The following is a 23,695-nucleotide window of genomic DNA, read 5'->3' on the forward strand; positions in this document are numbered from 1 at the left end:
CCTGCCCTGAGGCCACGCTGGCACCTGGGGGACGGGCGCCCATGGTGGCCTGCTGTGTCACTACCGCCCTTCCTTCCTGACTGTCAAGGGCACCTCCCGCCCTCAGCAAGGGTTGCAGCAGCAGAGGAGCCGAGGTCACTCATCTCGACCTAGCTTGCCACCTGCCCAGCAACCTCAGAGGGACAGCGCCTTTCCCCAAGGCTCCCTGCTCCCACGTCTGCGGCTGGCCGTACTGGGCCTGCAAACACGCAAGCCCACCTCCGGGCCTGGCCGGGCTGGGACATTCTGTAACCCTGGAGGTCTTATGTTTAGCCCTCGGTTTACCTCTGCCTGTCTCCGGCTCGGCGGACAAGAGGACAGGAATAGGACTTATCCCTACACCGCCAGCTCCCCATGTGAACGCTTCCTCCCATCTGCCTTTGGGGCTCTGGCCTCCTTCTGTGTCTCGGTGTTGCCCCTGGGATGAGCACAGGGGCTGAGCACATTTGCTTTTACTGCTCTAGTTCTCCTGTCGCCGGCTAAAGACTTGAAGGTTCTGCCTCTTTCATCTGTGGACCTCTTTCTGGCGAACGCCACTCAGTGGGTCAGAAGGGCGGGGAGAGTCGTCCTCGGGGCCATGGCCATCTCGACCCTTAGACATCTTGGTCTGGAAGCCTGCCCTAGGAGCTGTCGAGACCTCGGCAAGCCTCACACAAGACTCTCTAGTCTGCCCCAAGAGGGTGTTTCCTCACTGGACTCTGAGCTGGGTAAAGAATTCTGGTCCTTTTTGTTTCCCCTGGTGAGTTCCACACTGTTAGAACTGCCCAGCCCCTGACAGTGTAAAGGGCCCTCAGAGGGGCTGGGCTAAGGGTGGGTTGGCTTCTTGCATCAAAGGCTGCAGCTCCCTCGGCCCCTGCACGTCTCACTGACCTGCTGCTGGCCTCAGCCCAGCTCCCCCCGCAGCCATGAGGAAACTGGCATCTCTCTTTGGGCTTCCTCTTGGGTGACGTGCACCCACACTTCCTAGGACCCCCCTGGGGCTTCCAGGCTGCTCCCTCCACCTGCCACCCCTAGCCTGCCTCCACTCAGTCACAGCTGAGTTTTCAAGGCGCAGTTCAGGCATCACCCTTCTTGGCCCATGGTCCTCTGGGCTGATTCTAGCCCCAGAACTCATTGTTGGATTGCAACCGTCTCTTTTGAGGCCAGTTTTCCTGTCTGGGGACCAGGCCTTGTCCACCTCTGTGTCCCAGGGCCAGGGGCACGTGTAGGTGCTGTTCAACCTGGGTTAGACAGGCCAAGAGCTGCAATGTCAAATGCCTGTTTGGGGAATGAACGAGGCACTTCAGAGACATGATTTGCTTGGTGCTCCACAGAAAAGAGGGAAGGAGGACTGTTCTGGGGGGTGGAAGCAGAGACCCCCAGGAGAAGGGCCTAGGAGTGGGGTTCCTGCAGCTTCCCTTCAGCTGTTCCCCGCTGGAAGGCAGGCATGTGAACTCAAGAGACAGAACCCTAAGTCAGCTTCTGCCAGCCTGATGGGACCTGCTGATTTGCTCTAACGAAATTCTTCCCTACCTGTAGACAGTCATCACTTAGATCCAACACAGGGTGACAGTATGGCTGGGGCTCATGTGTTGGTCACCTGATAAATGAATACTCTTGTCCAGAGCAGCCCACCTCATTCTAAATATGAAAAGTAGCAGATTTAAAAAAAAAAAAATCTTCTCCTGGGCTGTTTCCATTGAACTAGCGCTTGTCTTATCACCCACTGGGATGCGGTATGTTGAGTCTGGCAGAGCTCTTCGTTAGTTATGTGACTCTTAAAATATTGACCCACAGTTTTATGAACCAGGTTCAGAGTGGTTTAAATGGATTTGTTCCCATCCAGAGCCTCTGGGCTTCCCCAGCATCGTCATGTCCCTGCCTAGACACACACACAGCCAACCTCCAGGGCGCACCGGCTCTCCCTCCGGTGAGAGGGCGAGCACACTGGGAGGGGTTGCAGGGGCGAGCACACTGGAAAGGGGGGCGAGCACACTGGGAGGGGTGGCAGGGGCGAGCACACTGGGAGGGGTGGCAGGGGCGAGCACACTGGGAGGGGTGGCAGGGGAGAGCACACTGGGAGGGGTGGCAGGGGCGAGCACACTGGGAGGGGTGGCAGGGGCGAGCAAGGAGACTGCTGGTTTTCATCCCCACCTCTACCCCTGCATGTCTGGACTGATGGAAGCTCTCATATACAGGCTGTGTGAAGACTTCAGCCCTTTCCAGGTGCCACCCTCAACTCCACCTTAGATCCAAGGCCAGAACAACCTGGATTAGGCTGGGTTGATGGTAAGTCAGACGGCAAGGCCAGTGGATGTCAAAGCCTGGATGGAGCCCACGGTTCTACTTTCCTGAGCTGCCGCTCTGCAGGCCAAGTCCATCGTTTAGGGCAGCCTGGGATGCCCAGGGAACCCTGCTTTTCCAGGACCTAGAGATGCTCTAAAACAGTTCTCTAGGCGCCTGGGAAGCTGACCAGATTTCTGCGTCAGCAATGGCCTCTGGGAGCCTCGTCATAGGTGGCTCAGGCCAGGCCTGGGCAGCCATCATGACTGGGAGGACCAGCCCGTTCCACCCAGGCTTCCCTCAGGGTGAGAACTGCTCTTCCTGGCAGAGGCCTCAGCCCAGCTGTCCCCACCTGGGAGGAGGCCCTGCCCAGTGCCCTGCAGGGCCCTGTGTGGTCACCTGGCTGTGGCCGTCCTCCCATAGCCACTGTGGAGAGAGAGACCGTGCTCCCTGGCTAGAGGTGTCTATGCCAGTCCATTTCCCAGCAAATCTTTGTGAAGTTCAAGCCCAGTTCCTCACAGGTCGCATTTGGGTGTTGCAGAATTACTGCCATCTGGTCATTCTGCAACAACACAAACACTTGGCTGCTGGTTTCACCTCACAGGCAGAGCACAGCTCAGGGCGGTGTCCACTGCCAACTGCATGCAGAGACTGGGCGCACACCTCCACCATGGCCTTCGTCACCACCTGTGAATGTTACCTTACACACCTGTCTTCCTCTGTGGCTGTGCGCTGCGGGGCGGGGGGGTAGGATCTTTCTCATTGCCCAGTAGCTGGCACTAGCAGGTGTCCAACAGTTTGCTAGACAAGCAGAGGAAAGGTGTCTAGATCTGGGCTAGGAAACAACGGGCAAATGCATCCCCTGCCCACGAGGCACGTGGGCAGACGTCCTCAGGGCCCTTCCTTCCACACTGAGGAATTTCCGAGGGGTCACTTTCTAAGTTTGGCAGTGGGAAATGATCCATCTGGCAAGTAACGCAACTCTGAATATATAAGGGCTTCCTGAAGATTCCTGTGGTTCCCCGGCATGAGCTCAGCTTTATCAGGGCTCGGACCAGCGCTGGCCTCAGGCCTCTATGGAGAGCTGGTCTGGCCTGGATGGGAAGGGCGCGCAGGAGGGCAGGCTTCTCCCTGTGGATGGGCAGCAGCAACCTCTTGTGCTCTTGCTTCTTGAAGTCAAGAGGGAAGGTGGGGGGGGGTGTCCACCATACACGGCCTGTGTAACCTGGACGGCTAACCTCCCTAACCTCCACTTCCCACCCCTCAGGGGGAGGATTAAATGAGACACATTACGTAAAGCTCTCATCTCAGGGCCCGGCATGTTGTTAAGCATTCCGTAAGTATTAGTAATTATTATTACAAAAACCTTAAGGTGACAAGAGTCTGGTGTCATTAGAATACTGAAGGATGCTAGAACACAGAGCGAATGCAGCCAGCGCCCTGGAGACATTCATGCAGCACTTGCTGGGCATCTGCAGCATTCCAGATATTGTGCTAGGGGCTGGGACACAGATACTGTCCCAGCCCTTGGGCCTAGGGAGTCAGGAGATAAACACATACTCACTCCCCCACCGCCCCATGAGAATTTTCTTAGTCACACACTGGCTCTTTGCTTCGGCATTTATTTACTGAGTTCCCACAGCAATGTTCTCAGCACTTTGGGCGACGGATCCCTCAGAGGATCTGAGGAAAGCGGTTTTCCACGCATTCCTTCACACACTCTACCCACAAAACCTCCCCCATTCTATTGCAAGGAGTTCATGGGTCATGAAGCCTAAGGTGGAGCCTGCCTCACAGGACACACAGCAAAGTACTGGCGTTTCTGAGGAGGCGAACGGTCGCACAGGCCGCGTAAGAGTTAGGTCTGATGAGCCTGACAGCTGGAGAACACACCAGGAGAAAGCCGCGAGGCGTGAAGGCTTCCTTCAGCTTCGACAGCGGAACACTGAAGATCTGACTGTTTCCTGGAATATTTACGACACAGAAGATGGCGACCAGCTAACTGGTCTTTCATCTGCACTGAGGACTAATTAATGAGAGGAAACAGACTGAGATGAAACCAGAGGGCTGTTAGCACTAAGGAAGAATTTCCCAACATGACAGACGCACTAAACAATTCAGTTCAAGTTGATTTAAAAAGTACACCACCATCTCACTTATCTAAAACTCAACCACATGCTCAATCTTGAGTCTGATACATGGGGCAAAACCAGGAAACAACCAACAGACCAGGCCTTGGGGGCCAACACAGGTGCCGGAGCCAGGAGTCGAGTGTGACTCTCAGGGAAGTCCCGCCTGCGCTCCCCGCTCAGACCCTTTCCTCTTCTCGATGGACAGTTCTGACTACTAGACTCGGCTTCCTGGCCGACGCCATACCCCCATGGCGCCTCGTGCTCACAGCCAGGCTGAGAGGGTGCTCCTGGTGTCTCCTGGACAGCAGTAGAGAAGTGACAACGGGCCCTGACTGTAAAGGTGGACACAAAGACAGTGGGGGCAGGGCCTCAGTAAAGTCGAGTGAAAGCACACGGCACCGTGGGAGTATTTAGAGCAGAGGCAAAGCCGCAGAGCGCAGTAGAGCCTAAGGAAAATGCTTTTGTATCACCATATAAACATTGTGAATAATCCTGAATTATTTAAAAGTGCTGCATGATGTCCAGCGGACACCATTAAAGCAAAAAATACGTCCATAAATTAAAACAAGAGCCATTCCTTCTGTGAAGTTCCAGAGAGCTCACACACGAAGGTGTTTAGAGAAGATCACAGCTGGCCCACCACTGAGGGAGACACCATCGAGAGGACACCCAAGACAGGAATGCTGCCCAGAGAGCGCAGTGCTGCTGGCTTGGTGGGCCCTGCTTCTGAGCGCTCCCCACAGCCCTTCAGTTCCAGGGTGATGGCAGCGAGGTCCTCATCGACGCCAGGAAACGAGCCACGTCCTCTGCCACACCGGCCCACTCCTGGGCTTGGAAGGCAGACACCGTGTCTCACTCATCCTCAACCTTGGAGCCTGGCCCAGCAGCCCCTGGCACGTCCTTGGGTCGTGGGGTCATGTGGGGCTGGCGGGGGCAGCTTGCAGTCAGTGCGTGCTGTGTGCTCTGCATCTCAGCTAGGCTTTGCTGGGGTGGGTTTTCAGAGCAGCTGCGTAAGTTGGCCACTTGCTTTTTGCTTGACTCAACGGGCATGAGCTGGGCACCTGCTCTGGTCACTCTGTGAGGTCTCTGCCCACCTGAGTGCCCACCTTTGGAGAAGTGTGCTCAGAAGGGAGAGTAATCGTGTTCAATTCCTCTTCAATAAATAAAGTGATTTATATCTAAGTGATTTCCATCCACTGATGGCCTTTGTCATCAAGCACAGCAACCCCCTCAGGCTCTGGAGGCTTCCTGCCCAAGCACCAAGAGAAAGCCACAATGCCCCAGAGAGCTGGGGAGTGGCAGTGAAGACAGATCAGAACCACTTCCCCACAGAGAGCACAGCCAAAAGCGAGAGAGCCAAGCACGTTCTGGCCACCCGCCAGGCAGCTGCAGGAGGTGCCAGCCATGGGCACCTTTCTTCAGGCTTAGAGCCAACACGCAATCCTGTGGCCCATTTCCTGCATGGGCGAACCTCCCTCAGAGTATCTCAGGCCTCTGTGGCCTGGGCCTGGGCTCGGACTTCCAGCCACCCAAGGGAGGGTGCTTATGGCAGAGGCATTTGCTACTTTAAGTATCTGAACATGCCCTAGAGGCTGGTGCAGCCCACCGGCAGGCAGCACTTGCCAGGAACTGAGTGGACCTGCTCATCAAATGGGACTGGCCTGAATACCACCAGCTTCTAGCACTCCTCAAGGTCTTGGAAAGGGACAGCCCTCCTTGGGTTTAAAAACTAAACAGCTGAGCCATCAACTTAGAAAGGTTAGCCTTAGGGGCCAAAGAGCAGTCTTCCCACTGGGATGGGAATCGGTGGATGGACAAATACCCAGAGTGGCAGAAAAGACATAGATCGTGCCAGGGAATTCTGACAAAGGTATATACATGGCAGAGAGAGAGAGGTACAGAGAAAACAAAAATGCTAATTTTCCCCATCCTCTCTCACTGGTCAAATCATGTCACCATATGCTCAAAGAGAATCTGGAAAAAAACAACTGAAGGATCCCAAGTCACACTGGATTGCTGCAGCCCTAGGAGGTTCCTAGAATGGACACGATTGCAGTCCATCGCAAAAAGATGAGTATAGGGAACGGCAAAGCTATACAAAGGAAATTTAACAAGAAGGAAAAAATGCTGTTTGCTTAATGTAGCCCTGTGTTAAACCAACCAAGGGAACTCTCTTTTATAAGGTCTTTGAGAGTTGCAAAGTATTTAGTTTCGAGAGTTCCTGGTGGCCTAGGATTGTCTGTCTTGGGTCATCCTTGGGTAGTTGTTTGGGCTGCAGGAAGGGACACTCTCACATCGTGGCTCGGGCCCCGGAAGCCCCTGCCAGCCCCGGGCCTGTTTGGGTCTCTACCCTCCTTGTACTCTTCCTTGCTCTCTCCAAACCTCAGCATAGAAAGATTCTGTGTGTCTGCATAGGGTTCATAATCCTCTAATTGGGACAGCTTGAGGGCTTAAAAACACACAGTCCCACCCAACAACCCAAGCAGCCTGACCAGAAGGAAAGCCCTGAATCCTCACCGCCCACCTCCTTGGCATCAGAGAAAAGCCCAAATGGCAGTAGAGGCCAGGGAAGGCCTAGCCTGGTGGGGGGCTCAGCCCGGTGGCTCAGCCAGGTGGCTGAGGAGAGCTGCAGGTGCAGCTGCACGGGCAGGCAGGGTGGGCTCCTTTCAGCATGAGACTTGGCTGCCCCAGTTTGCTTCCATGACAATGGAAATCAGAGAAAGGCGGATGTGCAGACGACAGTGCTATAAGGAGGTATGGGGGAGGGAAAAGGAAAAGATGTTCAGCGTACCTGTGAAGTAGCTTAGCAACTCTCCTCTTGGAAACCTATGACAAATGTGGTATTTTTTTGTGACCTTGAGGGTTACACATTCAATATTCTACCAGGGAATCGAGGAGTAGTAAGAACAGCCTGGGCTTTGGGTCCGACACCACCTGTTACAACCCCTGCTCAGCTGTATCAGCCACGCGATCCGTCTGTAAAACGGACAAGGCAAAGTCTTCCTCACAAGGTTAAAATAAGGAGTCACAGTCTTGTGATATTCCATCTGCCTACCTCTTAACATACAAAAACCACCACTGCCACATTTCAAACTTAAAAGTACCTTCGAATTGAAAGATCAACTTGGGGAAAAGTAAAATCAAATGTATACAAAAGGGAATTTTAGTGTAAGTTTTCATAATTTAAAAGTGAGTTTGTGGTAAAAACCCTTTTCTCTAAGATCAAGAAGAAGACATGGACGCCTGCTATCGTCACTTCCATTAAATACTGTATAGCACTACGAGGCCAGAAAAAGACACAAATGGTGTTGATACTGGAAAGGAACAAGTAAAACTGGGTACAGAGAAAATCAGAAAAAATCTGCAGATGAGTTATTTGAATAAATTTAGCAAGGTCACTGGACACAGGGTCAATAAAAATAAACTGTCCTTCCATACATCAGCAACAAAGAGACAAGGAAATTTATAAATACCATTTTAAATAGCATCACAAACATTAAATACCTAGGAGTAAATCTAATGAGAGATAATCAAGAAGACCACTGCATAAAAATTTATGAAACGTTACTGAGAAAAATTAAAGAAGACCTAAATAAAGAGTGGGCTACACCATGTTTGTGGAGTAGAAGACAATCATAAAAGGGTTAATTTTTTCCCAACTTGATCTCAGTGTAAAGCCAGTGCAATCTCAGTGTAAATCCCAGCAAGTCCGTGTGCATGTGTGTGGCAACTGACACTCTGATTCTAAAATTTCCATGGAAATGGAAAGGGCCAGGAATAGGCGAGGTGCCCTTTATTGAGGAGTAGCAAGGTGGAAAGGTCTAACTCTACTGAATATCAAGACTTATAATAAAGGTACAATGATTAAGACAGTGTGGCACTGGCACAAGAGACACGCAGATCAGTGAAACAGAACAGAGTGCAGATACAGATCCGTGCAGATACAGACCCTTCATTTTGACAAAGGTGGCCCTGTGGAGCAGTAGGAATGATGCTGGGTCTATTAGATGTCCATACGGGAAAAACTGAAACTTGCTGTACTATATTCAAAACTCATTTCTGAGTAGATTATGGTCTAAAATAGAAAAGGTAAAACAATAGAGCTTCTAGAAGATAATGTAAGAACATGTTGATGGCTAATTGCCTGTGTCCACTGGACGGGCCACAGAGTGCCCAGATTAAACATTATTTCTGAGTGTGTCTGTGAGCACTTGCATTGGATAAAGTAGACTGCCCTCCCCAGCGTGGGAGGCCTGAACAGAGCCAAAGGGTGAGGAGGGAGTTCTTCCTCTCACTGCTTGCCCTCTCGTCTTATCTTCTCCTCCCCGCAGACTGGGAGTTACCATTGACTTTCCTGGTTCTCCAGCTTACCAGACAGCAGATCATGGGACTTCTCAGCCTCCATAATCACATGAGCCAATCCCTCATAATAAATCTCCTTATATATATACACAAATATAAATAAAAATAAATATATATAGCCTACTGGTTCTGTTTCTTGGAGAACTCTAATACCAAACATGTCTTCATGATGTTTATATAGTTTTCTTAAATGGGATATAAGAAGAATTAACCATAAAGAAAAAACCCGATACACTGAACTACACTGAAATGAAGAATTTCTGTTCATTTAAACACCACCAAAGAGAGTAAAAAGGCAAGCTACTGAGTAGAAGGTATCTGCAACATGTATAACCAACAAAGGACTCACACCCAGAATAGAGTGAACTATAAGTCAACAAGGAAAACGGAAAACCTAGAAGAATAATGGGCACACAATTTGAAAAGGCATTCTACTGAACGGCCAATAAATATATGAAATATCATATGTTGCTGGCAGGAGTGTTAAACTGGTACAACCACTTAGGAAAATCATTTGGCAGTATCCACTAAAGTGGGTATTTTCTCTGAGTTAGTAGTTTCACTCCTAGGTATACACTCAAAAGAGATATGTGCATGTGTGCACCAAAAGACACGTATAAGCAGAATTATTTATAACAACCTCAAATTGGAAACAACTCAAATGTTGACTGAATTAATGCAGATTGGATAAATTACAATGTATTCATACAAAGGAAGACTTATAGCAATCAAAATGAATGAATTAGGACTATATGCAGCAACAACGATGAATTCTCAAAAACATAACGCTGAAAGAAGAAAGTCAGACACAAAAGAGAAGCCACTGAATGATTCCGTTTATATGAAGTTCAAAGCCAGGCAAAACTAATCTGTAGTGTCAGAAGCAATGATGGTGGATTCCTTTTTGGAGGAGAGAGGGGTATGCTGGAAGCTCCTGGGGTGCCGAAATGTTCTATTTCTTGATGTGGGTGATAGTTACATGGGTGTGTTTGTTTGCTAATACTCTTTGAACTAGATGCACATGACTTGCGCACTTTTCTCCATGCATGTCATAGTTCAAAAATAAGTTTCACAAAGTGAGTTTATGTAAGAATCTATTTTCCAGCGTGTTGACTATGGAAGAAAACAGTGGAGTGGATATTAAGTCACCCTACGTGCTGAGACACGGGGACCAGTGTGCATGATGTGTCTGCATCTGGCCTCTGTCCAGTATAATCTCCCCATTGCCATTGGCTTCCACATTTCCTCACTCTGATCAGTTCTGCCCTTAGAATGTCGGCAGGAGCCGAGGAGCTAGCAATTTCTATCAGGGGCTGAGCACCCTGGCCCAGCAGCATAGGAAACCTCTGATGAGACAATTCAGTGCTTTACAGCATGGCTTCAGGCTCCACCGCACCCCCCCACCCCATTCTCCCAAGACATAGGGAAAGGGTGCTGACTCAACACAGCTGAGTAAGAGCTTCCCTGCTCTGGCCACCTGTGGGCTGCATTACATTTGTGGGAGACTGGGTGACTGTAACCCAATGGTAATGTAAGCTACACAGAAGGCAGTCTTGCTGACCCAGGCCTTGCTGCCCTCCCTGCCCAGGACCCACAGGCAAGTTCAGTATCACTCTGTGTAGCTGTTCCAGGCCCCACCCCTGCCGTGTATCACATGGCTGAGGCAGTATCCCAGGGAGAAGCCTGCTGGCTCTACCTCTGGTTTACAGCTTGAGCTGGGTGGGCCAGGGCACCACTAGGGGAACTGGCCTCCCTTTCTGTAAGTGGGAGTGTTCATACTCACCCCCTTCCCTTCCTATAGGGAAAACTCAGGTCAAATGAAACTGCATTTTGGCACCCAGGATACCATTATTGTTGCTGCACGGAGTGAGGTGGTGGGAGGGAACAGGAGCCCCCACCATCTCTCTGCACGGTGTGGAAGTGGAGAAGCGCATCCCTCACTGATCACCGTCTTGATTCCAGCAGCTTAAGCAGGAGTCATGCCCGCATCACACCGAAGCCCGACACTAAAGGCTGCGGTGGAAAACAGTGAGCTCCCACCTGCACCGCAAGCGGCTGACTCCAAGACGCCCGCTGCAGCTGCCGGCTTGCTCCCACGAGGTCACTTCTGGCACCTTTCTCTGGCTGAGTTGCCTCCAATTTCCCCAAAAGCCCTCCTCCTCCGCCTTGATTTCCAGCTCTCCTTTCTCCTAACCAAGGGCTTCACCAGGAACAAGGAAGGCATTCTTCATTCTAACCTGGCAGTGTCAGCGGGAGGTCTGGAGGCTCTCAGGTAACACCACTCCTTAGCCTGAGGAACTGGCATCAGGTCCGAGGTGCAGGCACACAGTGTCATTTCCAAAGTACTGGGAACACTGGGAAGTGTTAGTGTTGGTCTGAAGTTGTCAGGGCTGCTGGGAAATATTCCATCTGCTTATTTAGGTGAAGGAAGAGGACACGAACCAAGCAGAGGAGGAAACGAATTAGATGCAGGGCTTTATCCAGGAGCTCTGCTCTTTCTCCTGCCTGAGTGCGGTGGCCACGAAAAGGCGCCTCTCAGCTCTCCTGCCACGGGAGCATAAACGGCCTGGTGGCCCAGCCGCAGCCCCTGACCCACCACTGCACTGACACCAAGGCCACACTTCCCGAGGGCTGCTCCCAGCCGGTGACTAAGCACTCGAAGGACCTGCAGGATGTGAGGCTTCTCCAGCAGGTGACTTTGGTTCCAGGACTTCCCATCAGTCTGGATGAACCTTCTTAAAACTGGGCTGCAGCCCAAGACTCTTCCTACCCAGTCCTCCTCCTATGCCTTCCTCCACAGGGGCTGAGCTTGTGTCAAGATCTGAAGACTCTCTTCCTGCCTTCTCCTCTTCTCTCCCCTTCTAATCCTGTCCTGGCATCTGCTTCTCAGCAGACCTGATGTGTTAACACAGTGGTACTGGAGTGGGTCTGAGAGAGAGGCAAAGAGATGGAGTTTGGGGCCTGGCTCGCTTACTACCCAGTGGGCAGAGACGATACTCTTCTGAGTCGAATGTGGGGCATGGAGAATCCCTGGCACAAAGTAGTGGCCCAGCTGCTCAAAGACTCACCAGTGGTGACCTGGGAAAAAGCCTTTGCTTGACCGTGTTGATTCAAGCATTTGAGAGCCCGGGTGGTGCAGCGTCTACCAGGACCATGAAGTGAGGCACACGGTGCCCAGCAGGGAGACGGTGACAGGCTGAGGGCCCTCAACCAGCAGCTGCAGGCTAAGCCGCAGAGCCAGAGGGCCTCTTACAGAGGCAGCTTACAGAAATGTGGCCCACACTCCCTGCGGAAGGCTAGTGACATCCTGTGCTGCAAGACATGCAGGGGGCCCACCCTGCATCCCCCACCTCATTTCTGGGGCTTCAAGGCCCGTAACTAGGTTTAAATGTCAGGGAAAATGGGGCTGGGGATGTGCTGGGCCTGATAAGGCAGAAAGAGATTATATACCAAGAGTGGGAAGGATGAGCTAGCAGGATTTGAGGGCCTTCATCAAAGGGGCCAGGAGATGAGATGAGCAAGAATTTACTGTTTTGGGCGAATTTTCTTGGGATGTGGGATTCAGCACCCTTTCAAAGACCCTAAGGGACGGGGCAAGCTCGCTGCTGGAGTGGTCCTTAGAGGCCTGCAGACAGCGACAGCTAAGGCTGAGCAAATGGAAGGGCGTGAGCTGCCCTGGCAGACAGCTGGGGGAGGAAGAAACAGGCTGAGTCCGGAAGACCTAGCGGAGGCCTATGGGCTGTGGGGGGGCCCACAGGACACCCCCTTCACCAGGCTCATCAGAAGTGTGCTGGTGAGAGGAATACCAGCATTGCTAAGGAGACTGGTAGGAGATTTGCGGGCCACCAAGGACAGCAGAAGAGGCAGTCACAGAGCTGGGCTCATTAACGCCTATGGGGGTGATGGAACCCAAGGTAGCTCAGGCCAGGGGTAACACAACAAGGGTCCCTCTGAACTACAAGTGATGCTACTGCCGGGATTCTTCCCGCTGCGTATCCAGGGGTCAGCAGGTGAGAGGAGGAGTCACGTCATGGTGGGGAGGGACTCTCCTGGTGCTCCTTGCGCGACTGTGAACAGACACATGGACATATGTGTCAACCCTGTCCTGAGAAGGATGTGACAACCAAGGGCTCGGAACCTCCCAATGAAGTTTTGAGTCACACCACCAGCTACGCTGCCAAGACCTGCTGAGGCGCCGGCTGAAGGTGAGAAGAACTCTATGGACCTGCTGAGGTGCCGGCTGAAGGTGAGAAGAACTCTACGGGCAGCAGAGGCGGTGGTCTGTCCCATTAACACGTCCTTTCTAAGCTCTTCCTCAGGAACAGAGGCCACGGGAGCCAAAGAGAAGCTGCTCCCCACACGAGCGGAGAAACGGATCTGTGCAGGGCAAGGGGTGGGCTGCGGCTGCCCACAAGAAGCCCCGTCCAGGCAAACGGCCCTGGCCCTCTGGATCCCTGTGCCCAGGGGTGACTGGGCACGGCAGGGGTCCTGAGGCAGGCCCGCCCCTGTGGGACCTGAGAACAGCACCGTGGGCTGACACTCTGCCTGCCCAGCCCCCTTTCCCCGTCCCTCTCCTTCACAGCGGCAGGCCAGAATGGGCTTTGGAATCTGCTAGAACTAGAGGAAAATTCAGGCTCTGCTCTTGACCATGGTGTGACCTAGGGCAGGCTAACCTTTCTGACTCTCAGCCTTGTTTTGTTTTTATTTTATTTAATCTGTAAAACTGTGAAAATAATATAACCTCCTTGACTTTTTTGAAATCTGTAAAACTATAAAAATAAGATCTGTCTTGAATGGTTTTGAAACTAGAAATAACTTGGGTAAGCCCCTAGCCCAGTGCTGGTGAGCTGTGGGCATTCAGGAGGTGGTAGCTCCTATCACTATTACGCTACGGATCAGAAACTCGACAGGTCGTGAACAAAGTGTAGCCTTGCAATTATACTCAGCTGCTGCAAGTTTGCTTGGCATATTTAATGCTCTTTATAATTATTACTATGCCCTCCTATCAGGCAAAAAATGGTAGGTAGTGATGTAAATAACTGCAATTACTACGATATTTACAGAATTAAATCAAATGTTTGCAGTCTCTTTCTTCTATGTGTTAGTTCTTCAGAATGCATAAACCATCCAAGGAAACCGTTCTCCCTCATGTCATGTATAATTTAATCCTCATGATAATCCCACAAAAAATGAAAAGACAAAGGTTGGAAAGACAAAGGCTGAGTAGCCAGGTTCCCTCTCTAAAAGGATTCAATTAGGTCTCCCAACCCCTGTGGCTAGGCACTACGGGTACTGAAATAAACAAAACAAGGCCTTGACCTTAAAAGGACTCAACCTAAGTGCCCATCATCGGATGAATGGATAAAGAAGATGTGGCACATATATACAATGGAATATTACTCAGCCATAAAAAGAAACGAAATTGAGCTATTTGTAATGAGGTGGATAGACCTAGAGTCTGTCATACAGAGTGAAGTAAGTCAGAAAGAAAAAGACAAATACCGTATGCTAACACATATATATGGAATTTAAGAAAAAAAAAATGTCATGAAGAACCTAGGGGTAAGGCAGGAATACAGACACAGACCTCCTAGAGAACGGACTTGAGGTTATAGGGAGGGGGAAGGGTGAGCTGTGACAGGGCGAGAGAGTGTCATGGACATATACACACTAACAAACGTAGTAAGGTAGATAGCTAGTTGGAAGCAGCTGCATGGCACAGGGATATTGGCTTGGTGCTTTGTGACAGCCTGGAGGGGTGGGATAGGGAGGGTGGGAGGGAGGGAGACGCAAGAGGGAAGAGATATGGGAACATATGTATATGTATAACTGATTCACTTTGTTATAAAGCAGAAACTAACACACCATTGTAAAGCAATTATACCCCAATAAAGATGTTAAAAAAAAAAAAAAAGGACTCAGCGTAGAGGAAGTAGGAGACAAGTAAACCAGTGCCTGAAGTGCACTGTGATGAGTGCTGAAGCAGAAGCAGAAGCGGACAGGTGTGGCAGAGGACTGTGGAGAAGGCACTCATGCCTTCGTGATGGCTGTCAGGGGTTGGAATGGCTTCCCAGAAGAAGTAATACTGGGCTGAGAGTGGAAGGAGAAGTAGAGATTACCTAGATGGGTGTGAGCGGGCGGTGGGAAACAGTGGTGTTCTAGAAACGGGGCATGGCATGGTCACACAGAGACACCTTGCATGCGGCAGACTCAAGATGGTCTGGCAGGATGGAATGTGGGGTACGCTGGAGCAGGTAAGCGTCTAATCACAGAGCTGTCTTCTGGTGACGGCTGCCCAGTCCCTTCCTCTAGCCTATGAGCCCCTGAGGGCCACGTGAGTGTTTATTCAGCGCTGCAGCCTCAGTGACTAGTTCTGTACTGGTACCCAGCAGAAACTCTCTGTACGCCTGTTGAATGAATGAGTAATCAGACTCACATTTTCAAAAGTTTATTTAGACTTCTGGTTCTGACAAGATGGTAAACTGAACTGATGTGGACCTTTTTCCCAACACAAACACAAAGAAAAGATGGATAAGATATACCAAAAGAATAATCTATGACTGAGCATTAAAGAAAGAAGGGAAAGTTCCCAGCTACTTGAAATGAAGAGGAAACGAAGTCAAAGCCATAATCATTACCATAGCAAAGGAGGGCCGGGGGCAGGAGACCTTGATACGGTTACAGGAGTTAAGGTTTTCATGCCCACAGAAGGGAGAAGACCTGGCCGGGAACTGGAACTGAGAGCCCTGCAGAAAGCCAGGATCCAGGAAGGGCTGCTGGTCTTTGAACAGGGACCAGGAAGACCTTTCTCACAGCCCAGAGGAATGTCTGTATATGGCGCGGAGGGGAGGCGCTCCTTTGTGGGATGGGATTCCAAGCCTGTACCGCATGTGTGTGTCAAGGCTGAATGCACACTACCCGGGTTCTGAGAACCCTAAGCCACGAGGTTAACACCAAACTGGCAGAAGACCTACAGAACTCCCAGGCTCATGGCAGAATAATGGCAAAAGCAATGGAAGAATGCATCCACAACCGGGGGCATATGGGACTCTCACAGCGAACACAATCCCTGCTTAAGACAATCTCCTGATAAAAAAGAACAAACCGTGTGGAAAAATGAACCACCATAAAGGCAAGTCAATAGAGACGACATGTGGGAGAACTGGTACCCTTAGAACTAGAAATAAGTGAACAATCAGAAAGAGGCTATAAAATGAGTGTAATCAAAATAACTGGAAGAGATGAAAGGAACAGAAATCATAGTGAAACACTAGGACAGGAAAAAAAGAATAGTAAAAAAAAAATAATGGGCTGATTTTAAAAAGCTCCCAACAGAACTTCTAAAAATTAAAACTAAACACCCAAATCAGGAAGGGGTATCCAAGAGCAGATTATAAACAGCTATAAGGAGACCAGTAAACCGACGGACATTTTTGAGGACGTGCCCCACAATGCAGCACTGGCAGAAAAGGAGGAGGAAAAAGAGAAAGAATAAGATGGTAGGTTTCTAACAGGAGCTCCAAAAGAACAGATTAGGGAGAATAAAACAGATAATAGATAATTTCAAAATGGGAAGAACTACACTGAGTCCTAAGCTGTACAGATGAATCTACCCTTAGACGTAATATAGTAAAATGGCAGAACACTGAAGACAAAAATAACATCGCAAAAGCAACCAGAATGAAAAGGCACGTAAAGCTCCCTCAGGCTGCAGAGTGGAAGCGCTGGAGGTGAAAGAGCTAAAGGCAGGGAGGGCATTTTGCACAGGAGCTCAGCCGTCCTCGCGGTGAAGAGGAGGACGGTGGGGAGTATGTGGACAAAGCTGTTTGTCTGTGCAGGGCGCCACCATCCACGGAGTTGCTCCCAAGTCAGAAGCCACCACTGGCCTCAGTACTGCTCCCACGGCTCTCAACTCTCACCGCTGGAGCGCACCCTGGAGGGTGCTGCAGTGCCTTCTTCTAGTTACACAAACTCCTTGAGGTCACAGACCAGGCCCCATTTATCTCTGTCTCCCTAGTGCCTCGCACAGTACGTTGTATGGAGTAGGGGCTTAATAAATGTTGAACTGAATTCTCATGAATCACTTGTTCACACTTTTAGGCCTGTTCTTTGCTCTCTGAAGAGACCTCCGAGCCCTAACTGGAAACACATGACTTTCAATCAGTTCTGGATTCACTGGATTTAACATGCATATTAAAGGCAGGTGAAGTTTCTGCAACAGAGAAAAAGAAGGTGGTCCCCAGGTCTGTGGGTTGCAACTGGCAGTACCTGTCAGGGTGGTGGGGAGGCCGGAGCCTCACACCTCTTAGATGAAGATTTGAACAGTGTTTGGGAGGCTGGCAGAATAATTCAAGAAGAGCTTTACTAATCTAACCTGAGGCACAATAGGTGCCTCAGCTTCTTTCCCCTAATGACCTCAGAGCTTTAAGAATGCTTACCTGAGAGCCGTGCCCTCCAGGGTCTAAGTCCCATCAGAGATGGACAAGTCCCAGGGCCTGTCCTCCCTGGAGCACAGAGGCTAAACGAGCTTCTTGACGGAGAAGAACGGGATGACATAGAGTCACGGATCGGGGCTACTAGGATATTCCAGGAAAGGAAGCTGACACGAGAGTCCAGGAAGTATAAAAGCGGAGTGCCTACTTTCAGGACTACTCCATTTAATAGGAAAAGGCCACTGGGGAGAACTACCGAGCACCACAGTACCTACTCAGAAAAACTTCTTTGCTGATGGACTGAATTTGGCAGGGATAAATACGAAAATGATTACAAATTATACTGCAGAGAATACCCAGATAAAAGCGGTAGTTTCAATTATTAAATGTACCAAACTAATATTCAGCTAATTTCTTTTATATGTAGAACCTCATCTCTCTGCTGCCGTTGCCTTCATGTTACTTGGCTGAGACAACATGGGCCCCTTAGGGCCTGGGGTGGAATCTCCTCATTTCCTAAACACCAATGTTGAGACTCAGGTAGTCGAGGGAACTGTCCCTAAAAGTAAACAGAGGAACACAGGGCAGAGCCTGGGAGAGAGGAGAAAGTCGCAGGCAAGCTCATGGGGTTCTCCACGCTTGACTTCACAGTTCACAGGGAGGGGAGGCTGCCTTTGGACAGAGCGCTCACAGCTGAGGGCTGTCAGAGGAGCGTGCACCAGCCTCTTACCTACTCAAAACTCTGCCAGCTGCAGCCACGGTGCAGGGATGCAGCCCTGCTGGCACTGGGAAAACAGAAGCGAAGTCATGAGGATTTTCCTGACACGATTTTTCAGGAGAGGCAGTCAACGTTTACTGTGGGCATTCTACGTGCTAGGCCGGCGACAATGTCTTCCCGTTCAATCCCCATGACAATCATGCCAGAAAAGTTATCATTAGTCCCATTGTTCTTAACAGATGAAGAAACCTGAGGCTCGGGGAGGTTAGAAAACTTGTCCACGGTTGAGAATAAACTCCAAGACTGCCTCTAGCAAGAGAGAACGGTAGGGAGGGACCACTGAGGCATCTGATAGTCATACTTTCCGAGATCATGGCTCCTACCCAGTTTCCTACACAAAGGCTTTCTTTTACAGGTCTTTGGTCCAAAGCTTATCAGTACTTACAGCTCCTACATTCTCTCCTACATTGCTTATTCTGATAATATGCTAGGAGTTGGGAATTAGGCCAAGAAACAGAGTTAGGCTACTTTCTCCGATCGGTTTTAAAGACAACGTAAGTTGTTGTCACCGGACCTCTGAACTGCTCAGACATGAACTTAAAGCTGGTGCCCTTCTCCCACTGAACAAAAACTCTGCCAACCTTATTTCCAAAGAGCAGAGAGTCAGGCCAGAATTGGAGTATGTAAACACCCCTGAGCCTGACGCCACTGTGTTTCTGCGGCCACAAGCTGTCGTGTGACGGGCTGCCATCCACGGCCATCCAGCAAGCATCAGGGAGCTCAGGGCAGCGCTGACAAGGAGGGCTTATCGCTTACAATTCTCTCACTCCCTAACAATGCTTGCCCCTGCCACCAAGGGACTCACTCACCTGGCCCCGTCAGTCCTGACCCAGAGAAGTCTAGCCCTACTTCTCTACTGAACCAAGCATTATCAGAAGCTGAGACTGTATCTCTGACACAATGGCCTAGAAATCCTGTAACTGTCTTCCAGAAACAGTGCCATCCAAGAGGAGGAATGATGGTGTTAAAGGATGCTTGGTCAACCTTTTCTGAATGATTAACTTGGTGGGAATTGAGGGTACACAATAGCTGACGATAGCATCCTCCTAAAGATAAATTACAAAGAGGAATAATGCCTTGAAAGTAATCTGAATGGAAATTTGGTCACAAAGGCACACAGTAACCCATCTTCCACCCATAACAGAGCATGAGCTCTTGAAGAAGACGCGAATTTCTCTTCTGGAAGGTAATGTATGATTCCACTGGCCTGTGCCTATTTGATCCTTCCACTGGATAAAATTAAACAGTTGGATATTCAAACAATTAGTCCTTGAGTCCAGGTTGGGACTATTCTTGTCATCAATGAGGTTTCCAAAAGTAGCAACTTGGGACATCAATTGCCTTTCATCTATTTTCTTCCCCGAATTAATGTGATAATGCTGACCGCTGCCTCACACAGCTGTGGCAAGTGACCTTGAACAAGTTACATACATTCCCTAGACCTCAGCTTCTGCAAGTACAACAATAATAAAAGAAAACTCTTCAGGTTACCATGAGAATTAAGTGGGATGACAAACGTAGTGTCCCTGGACTGTGCCTAACACACAGTAGGAGCCCAAGGGTAGCTGCCCTCACCATTCATCAGTCCTTGTCATCATCAGGGCACACGCCCTTTATCTCACTCATCACCACTTTCACAGTCAAGGAGGCAGTCTGTGATGAAGAGAAGAGGTGTATAAAACTATGCCAGGCGCCATCTTTCTAATAAGGCCACCAACTTAAACCTCTGTAAGTACCCAGAAGTACCCCAACTCTAAAATTCCCAAGGTAAGGGGGCGGCGAGGGATAAATTGGGAGATTGGGATTGACATATACACACTACCATATATAAAACAGATAACTAATAAGGACCTGCTGTAGAGCACAGGGAACTCTACTCAATACTCTGTAATGACCTATATGGGAAAAGAATCTAAAAAAGGAGTGAATATATGTATATGTGTAACTGATTCACTTTACTGTACACCTGAAAATAACACAACATTGTAAGTCAACTATACTCCAATAAAAAATATTTTAAAAATTTAAAAAACTTTTTTAAAGAAAGAAAGAAAGAAAAATTCACAAGGTGGAGTATCACAACAAACCTATAAACATAGTTTAGTCAGACTGAATGACAACAAAAGCCAAAGTCACACAGTGAACCCAATTAGCAAGCGCATGATTGGAGATGAAGTGGGTAGGGGAGTATCTAGAGGAGCTGGAGCCTGGAAAGGAGGCTTTGCTTTGCAATAGACTTCTAATACATTACACCTGCTCCTACACAAGTATTCCAAGTCCTATATTGAAGGGCAAAAGAGATTTTACAGGAGAAACATTTTTGTGCCAGCTATTTTCTAGTACAGTCACAAAAAGTGTGATTCCCTCCCTGACAATCCCTTTGTCGGGGAAGCCCAGTGTAAGGAAGGCTATGGGTGCTACCCCTGCAGGACATGGTGAGCTGACACTCTTTCCCACAGAGTGACTTACTTGTTGCTGTCACGGTACTCGTAGATGTGACATCCTTGAGGCAATCCTGTCTCGTGGTCCAGAGTAAAAGCAAGCTTTAGCTGAATAAGGAGAGAAGAGAAAAACAAGTAAGTTTCAGGTAGCATGCTCTATTCATTCTGATAGCTGAAATGAAAAACAACAACAACAACAAGACAAGCGAAATCACACTCCCTCAAGATGATGTGTTGTGGAGAACCCGGGTCTGCCCGCTCTGGGAAGAGCCCGCACCTTACGGGGACACTGTTGTCAAGGAGGACTGTTACCAGGACTTGACTTCTTCAGTTAACATGCAACCAATTTTTTTTATTAAGCACCTACTTTGTGCCAGACACTGAGTAGCTGATGGGGAAAGAACAGTGAACAGTAAGCAGAGAGGATCTTATGGTCTAGTAGAAGAGACAGACATCAATCACATAATTATGCTGATGAATGGAAAACCTTTTTTTATATACATGAAACTTTGGAATAGGTTCTCTAAAGAAGGAAAAAACCTCCCATGTTTCTACAGAAGTAAATAACCTGGCCTAGACTGGGAAAGTGGGAAGGAGGGGTTACCTAGACTGTGGAAAGGATGGATGGGGAGAGAAGAGGGTCCTCCTCAGCAGAGAACATAACATGTATAGAGCCCTCGGTGCAGGAGTTGCAGGAACTGAAGGGGAACTGAAGGATGTGTATGGGGAAATGGTGGGCAACGATGCTGGAGAGGAAGGCCAGGGCAGGGTACACAGGACCTTCTCAGCCATGTTAGAGTTTCTGGCCCTTACCTTACTAGCAAAGGGAAGCCTCTGACATGTCTTAAGGAGCGGGTGTGTGACATGACCACAGTTAAGTTTTCGCAGGATCCCTCTAGCTACTGCATAGAGAAAAGATTGTAGAGGAGAGAGCAGAAGTAGGAGCCCCGTGGGAGGCTACCGAGTAGTGCAGGTGAGCAGTGAAGGGGGCTGGGACGAGAGGGCAGTTGGGCAAGATGGAGAGAAATGGACAATTTGAGATCTCAAGTAAATTTTTAGAAGTAGAATTGGCAGAATATGCTGATGGATTTGGTGTTGGGGAGTGGTGAGGACAGAAAAGAAGAGATCAAGGATGGTTCAAGTTTTTGATTTAAACAACCAGGCAGGTGGTGGTTTCATTGCTGAGTGAGAAGACTGAATGCGGGGATGGGTAGAGAGTCCAAAGTCTGGTTCTGGACATGTTAACATTTTTTTGGCTGTGCCACGAGGCATGTGGGATCTTCCCTGACCAGGGATCGAACCCGTGCCCCCTGCAACGCTGCAATGGGAGCAGAGCGTCTTAATCACTGGACCTCCAGGGAAGTCCTGGACATGTTAACCTTGAGGCACTCAGTAGCTTTTCCTGATTAGGGAAGATCAGGAACAAGGAATCTGGTAATAAACTCTGGATTCTGTCTTACCCCTAGGTTCTTCATGACATTTTTTTTTTCTTAAATTCCATATATATGTGTTAGCATACAGTATTTAAGACACAGACCTACTAGAGAATGGACTTGAGGATATGGCGAGGGGGAAGGGTAAGCTGTGACAAAGCGAGAGAGAGGCATGGACATGTATACACTACCAAACGTAAGGGAGATAGCTAGTGGGAAGCAGCCGCATAGCACAGGGAGATCAGCTGGGTGCTTTGTGACCGCCTGGAGGGGTGGGATAGGGAGGGTGGGAGGGAGGGAGACGCAAGAGGGAAGAGATATGGGAACATATGTATATGTATAACTGATTCACTTTGTTATAAAGCAGAAACTAACACACCATTGTAAAGCAATTATACTCCAATAAAGATGTAAAAAAAAAAAAAAAATGGATTCTGAGGGGAGCGCTCGGGTGTTGCTGGGAAGCCCGAGCTCAGTGAGTTGTGTGTGTCTTGCTAGAGCCCAGCTGGCTATGGCAGCTCTAACATTTCCAAATGCAGGGCCATTTACTAGATTTACAAATTCACTGGGTTTAAAAATCACCAGGGGCGGAATTCCCTGGTGGTCCAGTGGTTAGGACTTGGTGCTTTCACTGCGGTGGCCCGGGTTCAATCCCTGGTTGGGGAACTACGATCCTTCAAGCTGCACCGCGGGGCCAAACAAACAAACTAATAATAAGTTAAATTAAATTAAAAAATTAAAATCACCAGGGAAGTTTTAACTAAAATTAACTGCACATTAGGAGGATACATTGTTATAACTTTTTTTTTTTTAACTGCAAGGCTGTTGACACAACTAATGATCTGCATCATTAGATGCTGGATGATTTTTCTCTTCCTTAGAGGGAAACGAGCTTGTAGGAATGGCCTGTCCTCTCACTGACCCAGATGAAAATACAAAAACAGAAACAAGCCCTCCTTTACCATCATGGACCCAGGAACTTCAAGTCAAAGGCATGTTTTCCCCACAGAGCACTGCTTGGATCTTCCAAGCCCTCTTTCAGTAAAACAGAAAACAATTATTTTAAAATATCTGTTAATTACAACGCTTTTTTCTTTACTTCCCTCTTTGTAGTTAAGGTAAGGCCTATATTCATTTAGTCCACTTCAGACTGCACTGCTTAGAAATTTTCAAATCCTTCAATTCAGTGATTCAAGTTATGAATTTATGGCTTAGAAAAATTATTATAAACGTAGGAGAAAAAGTGGGTTTTTTTTTGCAAAACTGTTTACCTCAGTATTATTTACTGGAAAGACTCTAAAAAGCCAACAATAGCAAAATAGTTAAATAAACCATACTGTAGTCACATGCAGAATAGCAGGCAGCCATTAAACTGTTTATGAAGAACTTTTGTTAACCTGGGAAAGTATCTGGATTAGATGAAAAGCAGCAGGATGTGTACTCAATTATATAGGGAAAAAACCACATTAAAAAAAGAACAAAGAACGCATAGAAGACTGGAACGATATCAAAATGGCAACAGTGACTGCTTTACTTTCTTTGCATTTTCCAAAGTCTTTATGAGAAGCATGACGAGATATAAGCTGTTGTCCTTAGTCATGAAGGAATTATGGGAAACTTCATTCCTGGGGGATTCTCAAGGTCAAGAAACTATATGTACACCAATTCAACAATAAGGTGAGTAAGCAGAGGTGGTGATGGAGATGGGGAGAGAGGAAATGGAGACAGAAGAGCCCTCATATTTATTGAAAGCCTACCAAGTAAAGGCTTTCCTTTATCCTGACCACAACCATTTGGTTTTTTGTTTGTTTTTTTG

The 23,695-nt window shown here is 48.8% G+C and overlaps 1 protein-coding gene across 15 annotated transcripts in view; it reads right to left on the minus strand.

Moving 5' to 3' along the window:
• Positions 1 to 23,695, minus strand: part of DIS3L2 (DIS3 like 3'-5' exoribonuclease 2) — a 373,682-nt gene that overhangs the window by 18,968 nt on the left and 331,019 nt on the right. For 14 of the 15 annotated variants that reach the window (XR_012332932.1, XM_073807105.1, XM_033859543.2 and 11 more), the window contains one exon: positions 20,475 to 20,554. Coding sequence is in view for 14 of the 15 variants with exons in the window: in XM_073807105.1 (XP_073663206.1) it covers positions 20,475 to 20,554 (80 nt within the window). In the remaining variant the exon portion in view is untranslated. Of the gene's footprint in view, positions 1 to 11,089; positions 11,208 to 20,474; positions 20,555 to 23,695 lie in introns of those variants that run through there. The other variant, XM_073807116.1, reaches the window with a different exon arrangement.

The sequence above is a fragment of the Tursiops truncatus genome, chromosome 7, assembly GCF_011762595.2.
Source record: "Tursiops truncatus isolate mTurTru1 chromosome 7, mTurTru1.mat.Y, whole genome shotgun sequence".
Classification (NCBI taxonomy): domain Eukaryota; kingdom Metazoa; phylum Chordata; class Mammalia; order Artiodactyla; family Delphinidae; genus Tursiops; species Tursiops truncatus.